This window comes from Eumetopias jubatus, unplaced genomic scaffold, assembly GCF_037043125.1.
Source record: "Eumetopias jubatus isolate StellerSeaLion01/CBP00866 unplaced genomic scaffold, mEumJub1_p1.0 scaffold_30, whole genome shotgun sequence".
Lineage (NCBI taxonomy): Eukaryota > Metazoa > Chordata > Mammalia > Carnivora > Otariidae > Eumetopias > Eumetopias jubatus.
Window position 1 is genome coordinate 1,216,012 of NW_028274836.1, and position 18,530 is coordinate 1,234,541.

The following is an 18,530-nucleotide window of genomic DNA, read 5'->3' on the forward strand; positions in this document are numbered from 1 at the left end:
CTCTCTCAAATACGTAAATAAAATCTTTTAAAAAAATAAAGCAAACCTCCTTTGGCAAGGCGTTCCCAGGATGGAGGGATAACATCAGGAACACTCTAAAGAAGCAAGGTGACAGACTCATAGGGCACCTGCCCTGAGGCCTGCAGTCACCGGCATTTAGATGATGAAGGATGAGGAAAAGTACGTAAGAAAAAGAAGAGCAACAGTACCGATCTAAAGTCCTAAAAGACCTCATCACCTTGTTTGGATCCTGATTCAAACCAACTTTTTTAACAGTCAGTGTTGAGGTAACAGGTGGAGTCTGGGCAAGGACCAGAGGGCAAATACAACAAGGAATTACTGTGTGTGGTGGTTATGCAAGAAACACAGTTTTGGAGATGTGTGGGAAGTGTGGGGGCCACTCCAGACCCCAGAATCGCCGCATTATTTTAAGATAAAGACACTTGAGATCCAACAGATGCAAAAGAAAGCCTCCTGGGAGCGTCGCTTGTTAGACTAAAAGCAAGGTCTGGGAAGTGAGGCTGCCCTCAACCCCTCTGGGAGCGGCTTCCCACCCGAAGGAGATGGACCACCCATAGCTGTACAGACGAGCAAAATCACAAGCTTTCTTACCTCCCGTTCTCCTCAAAACCCACTTGCCTTTCCTAGACGGACCTGCTCATTGGACCCATAGAGGCCATTGCTCCCCTCCATTTCCCCTACTAAGTCCGGCGTACACCTCATGTTCTGAAACGCCTTCTACCATTTAACAAGCCGGCTAGTTCCTTTGCGGGCTCCCAATGCATGCAAAATACAGGCAGTATTTTCTCCGGATACTCGGTCTGCTGTCAGTGCAACCGGGGGGGGGGGGGGGGGGGGGGGGGGGGGGGAGCTCCAGATATTTCCTGCCCTACAGGAAGCAGCAGGTGGAGGTGAGTGCAGGGGTGTCTGGGGTTTGCGCAAACAACACAAACATTCTTCCTTCAAGACAAGACAGGACGACAGATACAGCAACCACCCTAAAAGGTGTTAGTATGGGATCCATTGCTTTCTTGTGTGCTTTCCTGAAAATTTTAATTAAAGTTTTAAACATTCTGGGACTCCATGTCCTAAAATGAAAGAGAACCCTCCGCCCTTCCGGTGGAAAGGACAACAGAGGGGTCAGGGCCTCCTGGAGGGGAGATTAGAATCAGCAAGTTGTCGCCCCTCCTCCCTGCACTGCCCAGGCGCGCGCGCGCGCGCGCGCGCACACACTCACACACACACGGGATGAGCGGCCAGACGGTTCCAGCGTGCGTCTACACCCGCACAACTGCTTTCCCGCCCTCCTGTGGGGGCCCAGGCTCAGTTCCCTCATCTGTCCGCTCCCCCAGGACCCAGGACTTGAGGGCATGCAGCCACCAGCCAGGGCTAGGTCGGGGTTGGGGGCAGCGACCCGCCAAAGCCACCTCCCGCGGTGGCAACACCCCAAGGGGTCGACCCCGCCTGGAGCCCCCCCACCCCTCCGGTTGGCCCCTCCTTCCCTACCCCTGGATCTGGATGCCGCCCCCTCCCCTCTAGCCGGCTCCGACCACTAGCGAAGCCACCACCAGAGAGGTAGGTCCGCTGCAGGCCTGGCTGAGAAGCCCTTCACCTCCCCCAACGGGGCGACCCCCCTTCATCTGCCCCCCAGCGACCCCTTCACCTCCCCCAACGGGGCGATCCCTGTTATTTTCTCCAAACCCAGTGACCCCTTCATCTTCCCCAACGGGGTAACCCCCTTCATCTCCCCCCAGACACCCCACTTCCCCAAACGGCGCGACCCCCATTTTCATTTCCCCCACCCAGCGACCCCTTCACCTCCCCCAACGGGGCGCCCTCCCTTCATCTCCCCCAATGGGGCACCCACCCTGCTGCCACCCCCCGCGACCCCCTTCATCTACCCACTCCCCTGCAGAGACCCCTTCAACCCCTTCACCTCGCCCAACGCCCAGACTTGCTCTCTTCCTCTCTAGTCTTCTGCATTGGGGATCCATATCCGGCTCCCCTCTCACCCCGCAGGCCCACACCCCCCTTTCTCCTACCTCTTAGAAAGATCCTCCGGATTGGCCCATGCCGTCTCCCCATCCAGTCCCGACCATGCCCTCCCCACCCCCACCCCCGCTGCCAGAACCCCCTACTTCCGACCCCCCCACCCCCGCCAACTCTGCGCTCGCCCTTGCCTGTCAAGAGGCTCCCGCCCCCACCCTCAGGCTGCTGACAACTCACACCCCCGCCCCCGCCCCTGCTGACGCCACAAAGCCCTGCGCCCCCCGCGGCCCCCTGCGCCCCCGTGGCCATCGTTCCGATGGTCGTCAGCACGCAAACGCAGGCTTTCCCGGGCGCTGTTTGCGCGCTTGGCTGCGGACGCCCTTCGAGGTGCGGCCCGCGGCCCCCTCCCCGGTAAGTACCAGTTCCTCAAGACCCCGGGGCCGGCGGGTGGTCACCCTGTGGGCCCTGAGGCTCAGGTCGGGACCGCGTGCCCTGCTGGCCCAGTAGCAGACCCCGCTTTGAAGGTGGTTACAAAGTGGAAGCAGACGGCGAACTGGTTTCCCCACCCGACCCCCGCATTTACAGAGGAGCAAGGACGGAGGGTGGCCTGTCCGTCGTCACTGACCCGGGCTCCCCCTGGAGCCGGACCCCCAACCCACCAGACTGCCGCGCTTTCCCCTGCTTCTGCTGGGTGTGCAGGAGTGCACCTCGGGGTGGCTGAGAGCTGAGAGCGAGACTGACCCCAAAGTCTCTGCAGAGACAGCTCCAGATAAACTGAAACCCCTGTCAGGGACCGTGGAATGTCTGAGGCACCCAGCCCCCACCCCTTCAGATGACTGCAGAAACTGGGGCTGGGGTAGGGCGTGCAGCCCAGGAATGATGTGCAAATCCAGCCTCTGACAGGGCTCCAGTAGCCCCCGGTGACCCGCCTAGGCGGCTTTGGACCTCCAGGGCATGAGGTCAGGGGTAGTGGCAGGCCAAAGTCTGTGCGCGTGTATGAGCCCTGTGTGTGTGCATAGCATGTGCGTGTGTGCACGTGCCCTGTGCATGTCTGTATATGTGTGCATGTGTATACCGTGTGCGTGTGTGCACGTGCCCTGTGCATGTCTGTATACCGTGTGTGCGTGTGCACGTGCCCTGTGTATGTGTGCATACCATGTGTGCGTGTGCTTGTGTCCTGTGCATGTGTGTGTATGTGTGCACGTGCCCTGTGCATGTCTGTATACCGTGTGTGCGTGCCCTGTGCATGTGTGTATGTGCGCATGCGTGTATACCATGTGTGCGTGTGCACGTGCCCTGTGCATGTGAGCAGTCTTTGTGTGGGTGCATGTGTGCATACCGTGTGTGCATGCCTCAGTGTGTGGGGTGTGCGCACACAGTTGCGGTTGCACCTGTGTTCATGTGTCTATGTTCTGGGCATGCATGCACACGCAACTGTCTTTTCTGCACAACACCTTGTCAAGGAAGACCACAGATGGTCCAGAGTTAGAACAGCAGAAACACTTTGTTCAGGGTTATTGCAATAGGCGGAAAGAGATCCCTGCAGAGAACTGGGTCATGTCAAATAGGGGGCACAAGTCGGGATTTATGGCCAAAGAGCAGACGGGGGGGGGGGGGGGCAGGTCAGTGATGGAAAATCACGAAGAGGTGCCATGGGGAGGGGGATTCTTGCCAGACTGGCCTAACAGGATTCTTGCTCTAGACAGGTCAGTGGGGGGCTAAGGAAATAGGTCATACATATTGGGGGCACTCTAAACCAGCTTAGCATGATTCTCCCTAACGTGGGTGGGGCCAGCCAAAGACAGGGCTCCTTGGAGGAGGGTGTGAGGGACATTGTATCCCTTCCCCAGGAGACATGGATGCCTTGGGCCCTGCCAGAAACCTCCAGGAGGCGGCCACAGGCTCCATCTGCCTCGACTACTTCACGGATCCCGTGATGACCACCTGTGGCCACGACTTCTGCCGCGAGTGCATCCGGCTAACCTGGGAGAAGGCCAAAGGCAGGAAGGGGGGCAGGAAGTGGAGGGGCTCCTTCCCCTGCCCCGAGTGCCGCGAGCTGTCGCCCCAGAGGAACTTGCGGCCCAACCGAGGGCCGACCAAGGTGGCCGAGATGGTGCGGCAGCACCCAGCCTCCCAGAGCCGGGACCTGTGCAGTGTGCACCAGGAGCTGCTCAGACTCTTCTGTGAGGATGACCAGAGCCCCATCTGTGTCGTCTGCAGCGCGTCCTGGGAGAACCGGCCCCATAGGGTGGTCCCTATCGAGGAGGCGGTGCAGGAGTACAAGGTGGATCCGGGGCTGGGGGCAGGGGAATGCGGGAGGGGGCCAAGTGCATGTGTCCGAAGGCAGGTGGGAAGGCTACCATAAGCAGCCGCCCACGTGTGGGACCGCGTGGCGAGTGTCTGTGTGCTCCCACAGCCGCGTGGGCAGCCAGGCCACGGTTATTCGGGAGTCCAGGCTGAAGAAGGCCCTACCCGGGTCCATCCAGTCAGGGATCCAGCACCGCTGGGGAAGAGAGCGCGCCCTGGTTCCTGGGGGGCAGTCTTTGCCCTGTGTCCTCACTGGGCGGGAGGCTGGAGGGCACTAATCCCGCTCCTGGGGGCTCCACCCTCGGGGCCTCAGCACCCGCCCCGCCCTCCCCGCCCCCATCCTCACACCGTGGGGCTGGGGTTAGGATTCAGCACATGACCTTGGGAGGGTACATGCAAACCGCCACAGGCACTGAATACTGGGAAACTCATGGATAAGAAGGAGCGTTAGTGCAGGTGCATCTTGGCGCCTGTACAGGTCCTTCTTCCTATTCGGCCATAAAACTTCCCAGGAGAGGGGATTCATGGCTCCTCTCACTTCTCAGAAGCTTGGGTGCTCAGTCAGAAAAGGCGAGCCCTGGGAGGGTGTCTTTTTGCCGCTGTTCCTTCTCGATTGGTTCCAGCCCAAAATAACTGTTGCAAAGCGGCACGTTTTGGGTGGCGTGTGTCCACCCCCAGCACCCCCTCACGGTGTTCTTTGACGGGGGTGCAGCTTCAGGGGATGCCGTCCAGATGCCAGGGTGTGAGGGGCCCTGACCCCACATGCTGCTGTGTCCCACAGTTGAAGTTGGAGGCGGACATGGGGTACCTTCGGGAGGAGATGATGAAGTTGGGGAAGCTGCAGGCCAGGGAGAAACAGACCTTGGCCGAGTGGCAGGCAGGTGCTGGGGGCTGGGGTGTGCGCACACAGCAGCCCCATGGGGTGGGGGGCGGGGGGAGATCGCTGTCCTGTGTGGATGAGAACACACCCAGAGCTCGGAGGGCCCGCTAGAATCAGGATCCAGGACGTGTGCTTGGCCCAGGCTGGCCGCGTCACAGACAGGGGACGGAGGGCCCGCGCATGGCCGCATGCTGCTGCTTGGGACCCCGCCTGGTACCCCACAGACACTCCCACCCCTCCAGGGATGGCTCATTTTCTGGGGGTCGTCAGGGCCCTGGGGTGGAGGGCTGCCAGCATCCAAGCTGGTGGGTGCGGCTGGCCAGGAAGAGAGTGGACACCTGGGGCAGCAGGTCCCCAGGTGGTGCCTCACATCCGCTGCCCCCCCCCGCCCCCCGGCAGGTGAAGGTGAATGAGCACAGGCAGCGCATCCTGCTGGAGTTTGAGAAGATGGGCCTCCTCCTGCTCGAGAAGGAGCAGTGCCTCCTCCAGGCCCTGAAGCAGGAGGGCGAGGTAGTGGCCAGGCTGCGGGAGAGCGCAGCCACACTGGAGAAGCAGAGCCATGCCCTGGAGAGGCTCCTGCTGACACTGGAAGACAGGGACGAGCACACACCCCTGCAGATGCTGCAGGTGGGGCAGACGCCCGGCTCACCTGGCAGTGGAGGGGATCCCTCAGCACCCCTGCTCACCTGGCAGTGGAGGGGAGCCCTCAGCAACCCCGCTCACCTGGCTGGTGGGGGAGGGGAGCCTCAGCACCCCTGCTCACCTGGCAGTGGAGGGGAGCCCTTAGCACCCCTGCTCACCTGGCTGGTGGGGGAGGGGAGCCCTCAGCACCCCCGCTCACCTGGCTGGTGGGGGAGGAGCTCAAGCCCAGGTGTGGTCAGGGCTGCTGACTGCAAAACAAATATCAACAGGGAAGGCTCTGACTCAGTCAGCTGAGGCTGCATAACAAAGACCACAGGCCTGAGGCTCCAACAACACACAGACTCTCTCCCTGTCCTGGGGGCTGGGAGTCTGAGCTCCAGGTGTGGGCGGGGCTGGTTCCTCCGAGGCCTCTTTCCTCCTTGTGTCCTCACAGGGCAGTCCCTCTGTGTGTCTGTGTCCTAAACCCCTCCTCCTGCAAGGACACCGATCTTCTGAGGTCAGGGCCCACCCTAGTCACCTCACTGTACTGTAACCCCCTCTGTAAAGACCCCATCTCCAAATACAGCCACCTTCTGGGGCCCTGGGGGCTAGGGCCCCGGCGTATGCATTTGGAGGACAGTCTGTCCAGGCCCCAGGCCCGCAGACTGTGTCACTTCGCTTCCTAGCCCACGGCCGGTGAGGGGGGCGAGGGCTCACTGGCCCAGCGAGGCCCTGACGGCGGGGGGTGACAGTGGCCGACACGTGGGAAAGTTGTCAAGCACAGGGATCCACGGCAACAGATAAGATTTCGCACACACGCACAGGCGTGTTCAGACACCAGAGGCAGATGCCGCCTGCAAAGCGCTGGACATCCTGCTTGCCTGGGTCGGTCCCAGGGTCTGTCTGTCGTCCTGAGCTCCCGTGGGCCTTGGGCCCAGGGAGCCACCTGCTGCAGACAAGTTAGTTGCCCAAAATTTGGGGAACGTTTTGTCTTCCATTAGAAAGCGGCTGGTCTGCAGGCTAATAGGCAGACGTCTGAAGTACAAAAGGCCCCATTTGATGGTCACCGGTCACGTGCCCCCACCGCCGTCGCCGCCCCATGCCTTCAGCACCCCTCGTGAGCGGGATAGCGTCCAGCGCCCTCAGTTACAGGGGGACAGCAGGGGGCCTCGTGGCCAGAGGTGGATTCCTGTGTGCGGCCACGGCAGGGTGGCGCTCTGGAAAGTGGGTACGGGGCCCCAGGGGAACATCATAAAGCCCTTCTAGCTCTGCAGACCAGAAATGCAGCCATGACACCCCACATTCCTCATGAGGCCTTGCCCATTTCCGTCCCTGCTCCCTGTCTCTCAGGACATGAAGGAGCTCCTGAGCAGGTACGTGGCCACCTGCGGGGTTGGCAGTGATGGGCGCAGGGAGGGGCTCCGCGTGGGGCCAGAGGGGACAGTGAGACCTGTGTCCACTGGAGGAAGAACAGCCTGAGTGTTCAGTACCCGGAGGCCACCCCTACCGTGCTGAGGACGGTCTGCAGGGTCCCCAGGCAGATAGAGGTGCTCAAGAGTTTTCAAGGTAAGCAGGGGCCCCGGTGCTCTGGGCTACTCCCCGCCCTGCCCCTAGTCACTCAGCGGGAGCCCCCAGTTGGGGCAACCGTTCCGTAATGGACAGCCACGCTCTGGGCCCTGAGCTTCTGCTCCAGGGCCATGCTCTCCATTCTGTTCCTATGGGGACACAGATGGAGATGCCCAAACCGCCCCCTGACCGCCATCTCCTCAGCACCACTAATACGGACAGGTGGGGTAGGGGCCCACGCAGGGACCCAGGCTCACCGCTGGACTCAGCCTTGGGGAGGCCTAGGGGATGGTCAGCGACGGCAGGGATGATCCGGCCCCCTTTTGCCATGGCCCCTGGCCTGTCTGCAGAGGATGTGGTGCCCGACCCCGCCACCGCATACCCCTACTTCCTCTTGTACGAGAGCCGCCAGAAGCGCTACCTGACTACTCCACTGGAGGGCGCGCCCCACGGCAAGGACAGATTCCTGGCCTACCCCAGCGCGGTGGGCCGGGAGACCTTCTCCTCGGGAAGGCACTACTGGGAGGTGGGCATGAACCTCACCGGTGACGCACTCTGGGCGCTGGGCGTGTGCAGGGACAACGTGAGCCGCAGGGACAGGGTCCCCAAGTCCCCTGAAAACGGGTTCTGGGTGGTGCAGCTGTGCAAGGAGAAGAAGTACCTGCCGGTCACATCTGCCCCGACCCCTGTCACGCTGGCCGAGCCCCCCAGCCACATAGGGGTCTTCCTGGACTTCAAGGCAGGGGACGTGTCCTTCTACAACCTGAAGGATGGGTCCCACCTGCACACCTACACCCAGCCTGAACTCTCCGGCCCCCTGCAAACTTTCTTCTGCCTCGGGGCCCTCAAATCAGGCCAGATGGTCATCTCTCCAGTGACCTTGTGGGTGAAGGGATGGGGTAGAGGCTGGGGCAGTGAGGGTGGCCCTGGTTTCACGGGAAGGTGAGGTGGCCCAGCTCAGCGCAGGCCACCTGCCAGGCTTACCTCTGGCGGTTTCACAAAGATGAAATATAATCCCGATTAAAGCAGTTAAATGTTAAGAGAGGATATTCACACGTGTTTCATAAAGGAAACTCTGAAAAGCCGCTGAGTTTCCTAGTGGATCGATTCTGAGTAAGGACATCCAGTACCAGGCGCGGTGTGGCGTGTTTGCCTTTAAAAGCTGTCCCTGGGATACCCGCGCCCACCTAGGGATGGAGCCCGCGCACTGGCTCTGCTGTCCTTCGGGTTATTCTACGTAGAGCCGCGACTTCCAGGGTCCACCTGCTCTGTCTTCCATACATTCCATGCTTGCACCTTGCGCGGGTGTGTGTGTGTGTGGGGGGGGGGTGGTGGGAAAATGAAACTTTCCACACTGATCCCTATAAACCTCAAGGGAGTTTAAGCTGCACAAGCCGGGGCGCAATTCAGAGTAGGGGTCATGGGTGGGAGAGACTCCTCTCCACCCGCCATCCTCTGCAGTTTCAGGCGCACTCACAAGCCTGCGGCCGGCCGGGCACCCGAATCCCCCCCCCCAGGGTATGCCTTCCCACCCCAACCAGCCCAGAGTCTCCGCAGGCCGAGCCCCTCCCTCCACGCATCCCGATCGGGCCCGGCCCAGGGGCGCACTGGGCACGGCTTGGGGCTCGCCGCCGCAGCCTCAGGCCCCCCTCGTCCTCGCAGTCGCTGTGCTGAGCGGGGAACCCGGTGAACGTGCGGGGCGCCCCGATGGCCCGGGTCCTGCAACTGGTTCGGACGCGAGGGAGCAGTGACCTGGAGCTACCAGCGCGCGCGCAGGCAGCGGCAGCGCCGCCGCGAGGTCACCGGGTGAACAGCCTCCAATTCTGTCCGGCCCGCGGGCCGCGTGACAGGCCGCGGCCAATCCGAGGCTAAAGCGGGTTGTTCCAAAGGAGGAAAAAAAAAAAAAAAAAAAACCAGCTGCTTCCTGCTTCCGCCGCGGCTCCTCTTCCTGTCCGCGTCGGGGAGCCCTGCGCCCCGCGTCCCCGGAGCCCTGAGTGCCGCGACCCCCGGTGCCCTGCGCCTCGCGTCCCCGGAGCCCTGAGTCCCGAGTCCCCCGGTGCCCTGAACCTCGTGACCTCAGGTGGCCTGAACCCCGCGTCCCCCGGAACCCCCCCTTGCCCCGCACCCTGCGCCCTGCGCCACGCGTCTCCGGAGCCCTCGCGTCCCCGCGCGCTCTCCAGAGTCCCGGCGGCGGAGGCCACCGCCCGACCCGGCGGAGAGCGCCGCCTTCCTCCGCCCCAGCGGCGCCATGGCCGCCCCCGACCTGTCCACCAACCTCCAGGAGGAGGCCACCTGCGCCATCTGCCTTGACTACTTCACGGACCCGGTGATGACCGACTGCGGCCACAACTTCTGCCGCGAGTGCATCCGGCGCTGCTGGGGCCAGCCCGAGGGCCCGTACGCCTGCCCCGAGTGCCGCGAGCTGTCCCCGCAGAGGAACCTGCGGCCCAACCGCCCGCTCGCCAAGATGGCCGAGATGGCGCGGCGCCTGCACCCGCCGTCGCCCGTCCCGCAGGGCGTGTGCGCCGCGCACCGCGAGCCGCTGGCCGCCTTCTGCGGCGACGAGCTGCGCCTGCTGTGCGCGGCCTGCGAGCGCTCGGGGGAGCACTGGACGCACCGCGTGCGCCCGCTGCAGGACGCGGCCGACGACCTCAAGGTGCGGGGCGGGGCCTGGCCGGAGGCGCGGGGCGGGGGGGGGGGGGCGCTGTACAGAGGGTGTGCGTGCAGCCAGTCCCAAACCCGCACCCTCCTGGGACGGGGCCACCAGCCCGGAGATCAGGGAGAGGCGCGCTCTGGGAGGCGCAGGCCCTGCTAGGACTTCACATGGTGGGAGTCTGGGGGGACCGGGCAGGTGTGACTGACCATTGGCAGGGATGGAGCTCAGAGCAGGAGAAAGCAGGAGGAGAACCTTAGAGGTAGCTGGTCTCGTAGGGAGGTAGACAGACCAGGCCTCAGCCCTCAGAGGGTTGTGGGCAAGGCTGGGTTGTGGGAAGTCAGCCAGGCCAGGATGGGTGGAGGACGGAGCCATTGCCCTGGGGGTCAGGTGCCAGGGTTGCTGCAGCCACCAGGCTTGGTGAGTGGGATACTTGGGGCCACTTCTGCCATCCGACATGCCAGGGATCAGCCCCGCTTTGACTCTAGGCTGAGATGCCTCCGTCTGTTCAGGAAATGCATTTCTTTAAAATCCAAACCCACCCTCACCCCACTGCCGAGAGCCTCGGGGCAAACACTGCCCTGGTCGCTATCTGCATTGCTCACTGGACCTCGGGACTCCTGGAACCGAGGTATGGAGTGCCTGGGTGGCACCCTTCTAGCTTTGTGAATGTGGTTTGCATTTGCTTCCCGGCCAGGAGCCTGTGTGTGCTGGGGTGCACCAGGGACATGGTTTGGCAATTGAGTCAGTGCTTGGCCACTTTGTCGCTGTTACAGAACAAGTTCTGGGACCCAGAACAAACTGGTACCCGATCTGCATCAATGGACTCGTTGTGACAGATCTCATAGTCTTGCTTCTGACTCCAGGGCACAACACACGTGCGGGATACCCCACCCTCTGTGTCAGCCCAGCAAGTGCGCACTCCTGTCACTGAGCGGAAAGTTATCATGAGGGCAGAGAGTGGCCAGCAGCTCTCCAGAGGCACCCCCCAGCTGGCCCGATACAGACCCTTGGGGCAGCACTTACCCTTCCTATTGTAGGGGGCACACACCCTTTTTCTCTAACCTGTTAGGTTTGCTCCACGAGGCTTGCAAATTAAAGGCAGAGTAACAAGTGAGAAGATGTACAGTTTTATGTTAGTCTTTTCAATCTCATAGATACAAGGGGCTTCACAGAGAAGAAGTGAAAGACCCAGTTGGACTGAGTTTATGTTCCATTTTCACATCGAATAATAAACTGGGGAGCAGGGGCTAGAGAAAGGAAAGGGATTTGGGCTTCTAGCACCAGGAAGACCTAAGGACTGGGGTGGGGGGGAACTGATGGAAGATCAGGGCTATCTGAGTAGAAGAGTCACCTGTGCTGAGTGCTCTCCCCTTCCTGGTACAGACGGAGGCAGAAAGGAGGGCGGAGGGCCCTTCCTGTGACCGCTCCAAATCGTCCCTGTGTCAAAAGTGGCCTACTCGGGGGTGGCACATTCCAACCCCCTTCATGGTGCTAGCGCCTAGCTGGTCTTCGTCCTGGGGATGCCCAGCAGACTGTCTTTACCTGCCCCCCCCCCCCGGGCGAGCTGCACCTGATATTCGCATACCCTGGGGTGCTGGGTCCCGAAAGCACCACCTCCCAGGCCTGGGTCCAGCTAGAAGACGGACAGAGCGTATAGTCAGGGCTGCACTCTGGGCCTACAGAGAGCCCAGAGCAGGCGTGGAGAAGTAAGGGGGCTGGGATTAGGGGGAGGTCAGGAGACGGCATTCCGGCAAGGGGCCTGGGTGTCTGGGCTGTGCCCTGGCTGGCTAATTTGAGGTTGTCCGCGGGTCATGCGCACCACTGTGGTTCCCGCCAGCCGACTTCAGGCTCTGCGGGCGTTGACCGTTGACGCGAGCAGGGACCGGGCCCACGCAGCAAAGGTCACTGTGGTCTCGCTTTCCCGCAGGGGAAGCTGGAGAAGTCCCTGGAGCATCTGCGGAAGCAAATGGAGGATGCACTGCTGTTCCAGGCGCAGGCTGAGGAGACCTGTGCCTTGTGGCAGGCAGGTGGCCCCGAGCCCGAGGTCGCGGGTGGGGAGTGGCCGGCACCTGAGCCCCCGCGGAGGGACACTGCGGCCCTCAGCATCGCGCTGCCCAAGAGGAGGGAGCCCTGTCCCGGACCCTGCGTAAACCCCGCGTCAGGGCTGAGGTTGGGGCGGGCCGTGGGCCGGGGCGCGGGGAGCAGGTGGGGCAGGCCCTCAGCTGTGCTGTCCGCCCGCCCGCAGAAGATGGTGGAGAGCCAGCGGCAGAACGTGCTGGCGGAGTTCGAGCGGCTGCGCCGGCTGCTTGCGGAGGATGAGCGGCGTCTGCTGCGGAGGCTGGAGGACGAAGAGCTGGAGGTGCTGCCCCCGCTGCGGGACAGCGCGGCCCGCCTGGGGCAGCAGAGCGCCCAGCTGGCCCAGCTCATCGCTGAGCTGGAGGGGCGCTGCCAGCTGCCGGCGCTGGGGTTGCTGCAGGTGAGCCGCACCGCGCGCCTGCACGCGCGTTCCCGGGAAAGGCGGGGGCAGGCTCGCCAGGGCAGGTACCCCTCGTGTGACTGCAGCTGTGGTTGTGGACACAGATCCCGAACCCCGCCAGCATTTCGCGGGCCGCTCCTGGAGCCCGTTCGCGCTCGGGCGGGCCTGCGTGGCGGGTGGCATCCAGGGTCCATGGGTCACCAGGCTGGCTCCAAAGGTTCGGGTCCACTGTATGGAGAAGAAAGGCTGGCAGGTGCCCCGTCGGAGCCCTGCATCAGCCCCGTGTCGCCCGGAGGCTCTGCCTGGCTCCTGACCCCTGCCCCAGGAAGGCGTGAGGATGCTATGTGCGCAGCCCAGGGCACTTCCCACCGGGGGTGGCCCTCCTGAGTCCCAGAGCTGAGCGGACCTTCAGGGACCAGGCAGAGGCTCTTGACGGCCCTGCTGGGGTTTGACCTTGGTCCTTCCACCGCTGCTGAGACCTCGGGCGGTTTACGGCCTGGGAAACAGGAAGAACCCCAGGCGAGTGTCTGGCGGGGAGTGAGGGAAGTCGGCAGAAGTAGGCTGTGGTCACTGAGGTGGGGTCTGGGTGGCCAGCCAAGGAGGTCAGGGGAAATGAGTGGTGCTGGAGAAGCCAGAGGAAGTGGAGGTCCTGGAAAGAGGAGGGGTGGCCCCCAGAAGTGAGATGAGAACCTCAGGTCTGTATGAAACGTGATTTGGGGTCTCAGCTGAGATGTCCAGTGTGCGGGACATCTGCACTCTTGGATTTCATACTAAAAGTGACCACCTGTGCCCCCGCTGCCCCTCCCTGCTCCCATCTGCTCGCCACCGCCCCCTACCTGCTTCCCACTGCCCTCACCCCTACGTGCTCACCGCTCCTGACCTGGGGTCCTCGCCTGGGTGGCTAGCTGCAGGGAAGAGTCCCCCTCACCCCTCTCCTCACCACCGCCCAGCCTCAGGGCTTCCCCTTGCCTGTGCTGGGCGCAGAGGTGGGGTCTGCTGCGTGGAGGGGCAGGACAGCAGCCCTGGGCAGCCCCCTCCCCCCCACTGACTGATGGGAATAGGGGAGGTCAGGTGTGCCCATACAGTCGGACCTCAGTGCTTGGCGGAGGCCCACCACAGGGAGTGGCCGGGTCAGGTTCTGGCACCTGGGGTGGGCAGGGGCTGTGCCCCCACAGACAGAGGAAGTGAGGGTTCGGGTGACTTCAGGAGGCCACACCCTGGGTCGCAGCTTCCTTTCCAGGCTCGCCCTGGAGCCATCCTGTGTAGGTGCAGAGCCTTTTCCTAAAGGAACATGTGTCTCCCCAGGGGCCAGGTGGTGTACATGGAGGCCAACCCCTGTCCTTAAGGTCAGGACCCCCGCAGGACCCTCAGGGCAGGGAGGGTCTGGTGTGGCGTGTCCACACACACTGTCCCGGAGTGGGTTGGCCTGTGACAACCAGGACTATCCCCTTCACTTCCCAGCTCCCCAGGGTGGGCCACCCACCCCACAAAACTACCAAGGACAGGCTGTTTCTGCTTTGCCTGCTGCCCACACCAAGCTCCTTGTGCCCCAGGCCCTTTGCACATGTCCCTTCCAGTCCTGCACTATCCCCCTCACTGTATCTTCAGAAACCTGCATTCTCCCTTTTCCTTTGAGGCCTCATGTGTCTTGTACCCTCCTGCCAACCAACCCACACAGAGACCATCACTCGTGTGTGCAGATCTCCCACCTCGAGGGAAACCCTCTATAGGCACCATGTCTTACTTACCTCTGCACCCTGGGGTCTGGCATGATGGCTGGTGCATGGGTAAAATCACCGCAGATGGGCCGCCTGTGATTGACGGTGTGGACCGGCCAGGTACCTGCTGTTCTCAGGGGTTCTAAGAAGACCAAAGCCTTTGGTCTTCCCATCAATAGCCAGTGTTCTAAGTAATTGAATGTCCCAGTCAGCTCAGGCTGCTGACAAATACCACAGGCTGGGAGATTTGAACAACACACATTTATTGTGTCCCTGTCCTGGGGGCGAGAAGTCACAGATCTGGGCGTGAGTGGGGCTGGTTCCTCCGACGCCTCTCTCCTGCCCGTGTCCTCACGTGGTCGGCGGCCTGTCTGTTCCTTGATCCCCTCTTCTGGTAAGGACTCCAGTCATGCGGGATCCAGGACCACCCTAGTGACCTTATACCCTAACCACCTCTGTAAAGACCCCATCTCCAAATACAGCCTCATTCTGAGTTCCGGGGGGTTGGGCCTCCAACATTTTGATGCGAGGGACACGGTCAGTTTGTGACGCTGAGTGAAAGGCTTGTATGTGTCATTATGGGAGAGCAGAACATCCAAGTGGAGAGGCCTCACCTGGAAGGTGGGTGTGAGTCGACGGCTCCGAGAGGGCAGGCGGGCAGGTGCGTGGGACCAGGCACCAGTGAGCCCTGGGAGGCGGGAAGCGCTGGGCCAACACAGGCATGGCTCCCCGCTGGGGGTGCAGGACCCCTCCCGCCTGTGCCACCACCCAGGGGTGCTGGGGACTCTGGGTGGGTGAGCCGGGGGCCGAGGCGCTGTATCCTCTGAGTGTGCTGAGGGAGTGCGGGCAGGTCTGCAGGGCTGGCCGTGCCCAGAGTCTTTGGAGGGTCCCCGTGTCTGAGCTGCACATGGCAGGACAGCCCCTGCGTGGGTTCTCGTCACGTGTGTGTGTCTGCAGAGCGGGCAGCACAAGGGTTTGGGGGCACTGGTGGCCGGGACGTGGGGCGGATCAGAGGATCCGGGGACAGGCGCTGATGCCGCGTGTGTCTCTCCCACAGGACATCAGGGACACCCTGCGCAGGTAGGAGCCGCGGCCTCTCCCCGGGAAGGTGGGCGGGGCGCAGGGTGGGGCGGCCCTGGGGGTGACGCCTGCACCACCCCTGCAGGGTCCAGGATGTGAAGCTGCAGCCGCCTGAGGTGGTACCCATGGAGATGAGGACGGTGTGCAGGGTTCCGGGGCTGCTGGAGGCCCTGCGCAGATTCCGAGGTGGGTGCCGTGTAGTCCCGACGCCTGTGCGCTCGCGGGGCCCCGGTGGGTCTGCAGGAGGAGCGAACCTAGGCTCCCGGTTCACAGACACCCCCCATGGGGGGAGGGGCTGTGGGCTGACGCGTGCAGGGATGGCCGAGGTGAGACCCGACCGCCCTGCCCCCGGGGTCCGAGGGGTGCCGGAGCGCCGGCGTGCCCCCCAGGCCTGGGGAGTGCCGCAGGCTCCAGGAACTGAAGGGTGTGGGAAGGTAGATGTAGGAAGCCCCTGGGGTTTCTTCAGTCCTCTAAAGGAGGGCGCATCGCAGGGGAGCACGGACCGCTTTCTAGAACGTTCCCAGTTGCGGGGGGGCAAGCCGTTAGGTGATTTTTTCAGACGGAGCATCATGGGGCATGCTCAGCGCGCAGGCAGGGGTGCGCGGGCCGGCCTGCCGGCTCACGGGGCGACCTCTGCTCCGTCTGCAGGGGACGTGACCCTGGACCCCGACACCGCCAACCCCGAGCTGGTCCTGTCGGAAGACAGGAAGAGCGTGCGGCGGGGGGACCTGCGGCAGGCCCTGCCCGACAGCCCCGAGCGGTTCGACCCCGGGCCCTGCGTGCTGGGCCGGGAGCCCCTCACCTCGGGCCGCCACTACTGGGAGGTGGAGGTGGGAGAGCGGGCCAGCTGGGCGCTGGGCGTGTGCAGGGAGAACGCCAACCGCAAGGAGAAGGGTGAGCTGTTCGCGGGCAACGGGTTCTGGATCCTGGTGTTCCTGGGCAGCTACTACAACTCCTCCGAGCGGGCCTTCGCCCCCCTCCGGGACCCACCGCGGCGCGTGGGCATCTTCCTGGACTATGAGGCCGGACATCTGTCCTTCTACAGCGCCACCGACGGCTCCCTCTTGTACGCCTTCCCCGAGACCCCCTTCTCGGGGACCCTCCGGGCCCTGTTCTCGCCTCTGTCCAGCAGCCCGACCCCCATGACCATCTGCAGGCTGAAAGGCGGGCCTGGGGACTCGCTGGCTTCCCAGTGAGGGGGCCTCCCAGCTGCTCGGGAACCTGGGCAGCTCCTGCGGTCCTCTGAGCTGGGGAAGCGCTCACGGTGCCCGGCAGATGTGTGGGTGCGCACTCACTCCTGCAAGCGTGTGCCCGCGTGTGCGGGGCCGGCTTGGTCCTGTCGTCCGGGCGGAGGGCGCTGAGACACCCGCGTTCACCAGCGCCGGGCCCTGAGCCTCGCGCGCCCCCCCCAGCCCCCGCGGCCCTGGAGCTGCACCTCCAGAAAGCTGCGGCCAGGAGGCAGCTCCAAGCCCGCGCGCCCGTGTGCAGGTCGTCCTGGAGAATGGGGGGCGGGATGGGCTTGCCCTGCAGTACCCAGGTACTGGGTGATAGGCCGGAGGAAGCTGGGAGGACACCCGAGCACCCCCCTCCCCCGAACACACACCACTGGGGGCTTCTGGCTCCTGTTGCAGAGGTTCAGATAGAGCAGGTCCCTGGTGCCCCGGGGTGAGCAGGCACAGAGGCCCCCCCCCGGTTTCCCTGCGAGCTGCTCAGAGAACCCCCAACTGGAGTCACCCTCACAGTTCTCTCCTCGCTGGCCTGGGGGGCCTCCTGACCCCAGAACTCAGCATACCTGGTCCCCAGTCCTTACTGCCCAGCCTGGGGGCAGGTGAGGCCTCAGAGAGCACCCCCCCACACACACCTTCTCGCTACCAGGGTCTGAGATTTGTCTTTGCTTTGTTCAGACTTTGCGTCACCCTCCCTAAAGGTCTGCCCCAGCTTGTTCGTACCACTAGATTGTATTTATTGTAAGGACTGTTCTCACAGTAAATAAACTAACCGTTGTCTGTAATCCACTGTTTGCAGTTGGGGGGAGGGGAGGAAATGTGGGGGGGTGGTGTGTGTGACGCAGAGGCAGGACCCCAAGGTCAGGTTCAGGGGCGCTCTCCTGTGTGTTCATGTCACACACCAGCCTCAGGAGGTGTTTTCTTGTATTTTCAGAGAGCCTGAAAATACTCTGCAGGTGCCCTTGTGTCCAGTAGCTGAGTGCTTTCCCGTGTACTTGGTTACACAATCATTCTCCCATTCTGGGGCTTCTTCCTGTTTTATATATACAGACAAACACACCACCCTGTTCCGTCTTCAACAGTTCCCTCAAATTACATACACGGGCGAGTATTTCCCCCCCGTGGACCTGGGTTCTGGCAGTTCCCCACCTCTCTCCAAGCAACTTCCCTCTGCCTCGCTCCCTGAATCTGGGTGGTACTGGCTGTTTTCCCCAGGAGCAAGATTGGACCGTGAGGGTTTGGGACTTGCACGATGGCCATCGGAAACCCAGCTGGAGGGACACCCTCGTGGGTAGGAGCGCAGACAGGCACACGGCCACATGCAGGACACCGGGATGGACCCTCTGGAGACCTGCCTGCTCCCTTCTGAGGGCTTAGCTCAGAGCCCCGTGATGAGAGATCAACAATAGAAAAACAAGTTCTCGACACCCAGACCTCGTGTACCGGGGGAGATGACCCGAGGAAAATGAGGACCTCAGAGCAGGAGCCTGGAACCGCAGCTTACATGTGTTCAGCCAGCACACGATGGTGTGGACACATGTTGGGGTGTGTTAGGCTTCAAGGCATCAGCCCCGTGGAGGTAAACAGTGGTAGACGAAGGCCAGTTAGTAGGATCCTGTGGGGTCCCCCGGTGCCATGTCCAAGCTGATAGGGTCTAGAGTTCTCTCCTGTGACCGGCAGTCCTTCCTGGCGTGCAGGGCGGAGACAGGGACACCTAAATGTATGTCCCGCTCCTAGGGAGGTAGAGGAAGGGCACCTGCTTCTCACCTGCCTCCAGCTCACATTAATCCTCCTGCCCAAGTGGGCCACTTGCAGCTGTCACATCCTGCTACCCTGCAGCAGGGACAACGAGAATAAACTTCAGTGATGCCCAGTCACAAGGTGCACCGGAAATTCACATGCTTGCTCTTTGCACGGGGCCTGACTGCCTGCCTCCAAGGACCGAGGGTGCCATCCGCTGCTGCAGATGGTGGACAGACTTCTCCAGCAGCATGCAAGCTCCTGCCTGTGG

General features: G+C 62.7%; 2 protein-coding genes across 3 annotated transcripts; both read left to right on the forward strand.

Annotated features, from left to right (window-relative positions):
* The first annotated feature begins 1,240 nt into the window (after positions 1-1,240).
* Positions 1,241-8,448, forward strand: TRIM17 (tripartite motif containing 17). The gene is made up of 7 exons (XM_028094965.2): positions 1,241-1,575; positions 3,840-4,273; positions 5,078-5,173; positions 5,576-5,803; positions 7,148-7,170; positions 7,263-7,363; positions 7,714-8,448. Exons 2-7 carry the CDS (start codon positions 3,845-3,847, stop codon positions 8,307-8,309), a joined length of 1,473 nt encoding a protein of 490 aa, XP_027950766.2. The 5' UTR covers positions 1,241-1,575; positions 3,840-3,844; the 3' UTR covers positions 8,310-8,448.
* Positions 8,449-9,269: 821 nt separating this feature from the next.
* TRIM11 (tripartite motif containing 11) lies at positions 9,270-17,304 on the forward strand. 2 transcript variants are annotated; one of them, XM_028094969.2, is made up of 6 exons: positions 9,270-10,019; positions 11,947-12,042; positions 12,268-12,495; positions 15,271-15,293; positions 15,379-15,479; positions 15,942-17,304. In XM_028094969.2, the coding sequence occupies exons 1-6, from the start codon at positions 9,612-9,614 to the stop codon at positions 16,487-16,489; spliced, it is 1,404 nt and encodes a 467-aa protein (XP_027950770.1). In that variant the 5' UTR covers positions 9,270-9,611; the 3' UTR covers positions 16,490-17,304. The 2 variants fall into 2 exon arrangements, with proteins under 2 accessions (XP_027950770.1, XP_027950769.1); XM_028094968.2 differs by having other exon boundaries at positions 9,272-10,019; positions 12,265-12,495.
* The last annotated feature ends 1,226 nt before the right edge of the window (positions 17,305-18,530 follow it).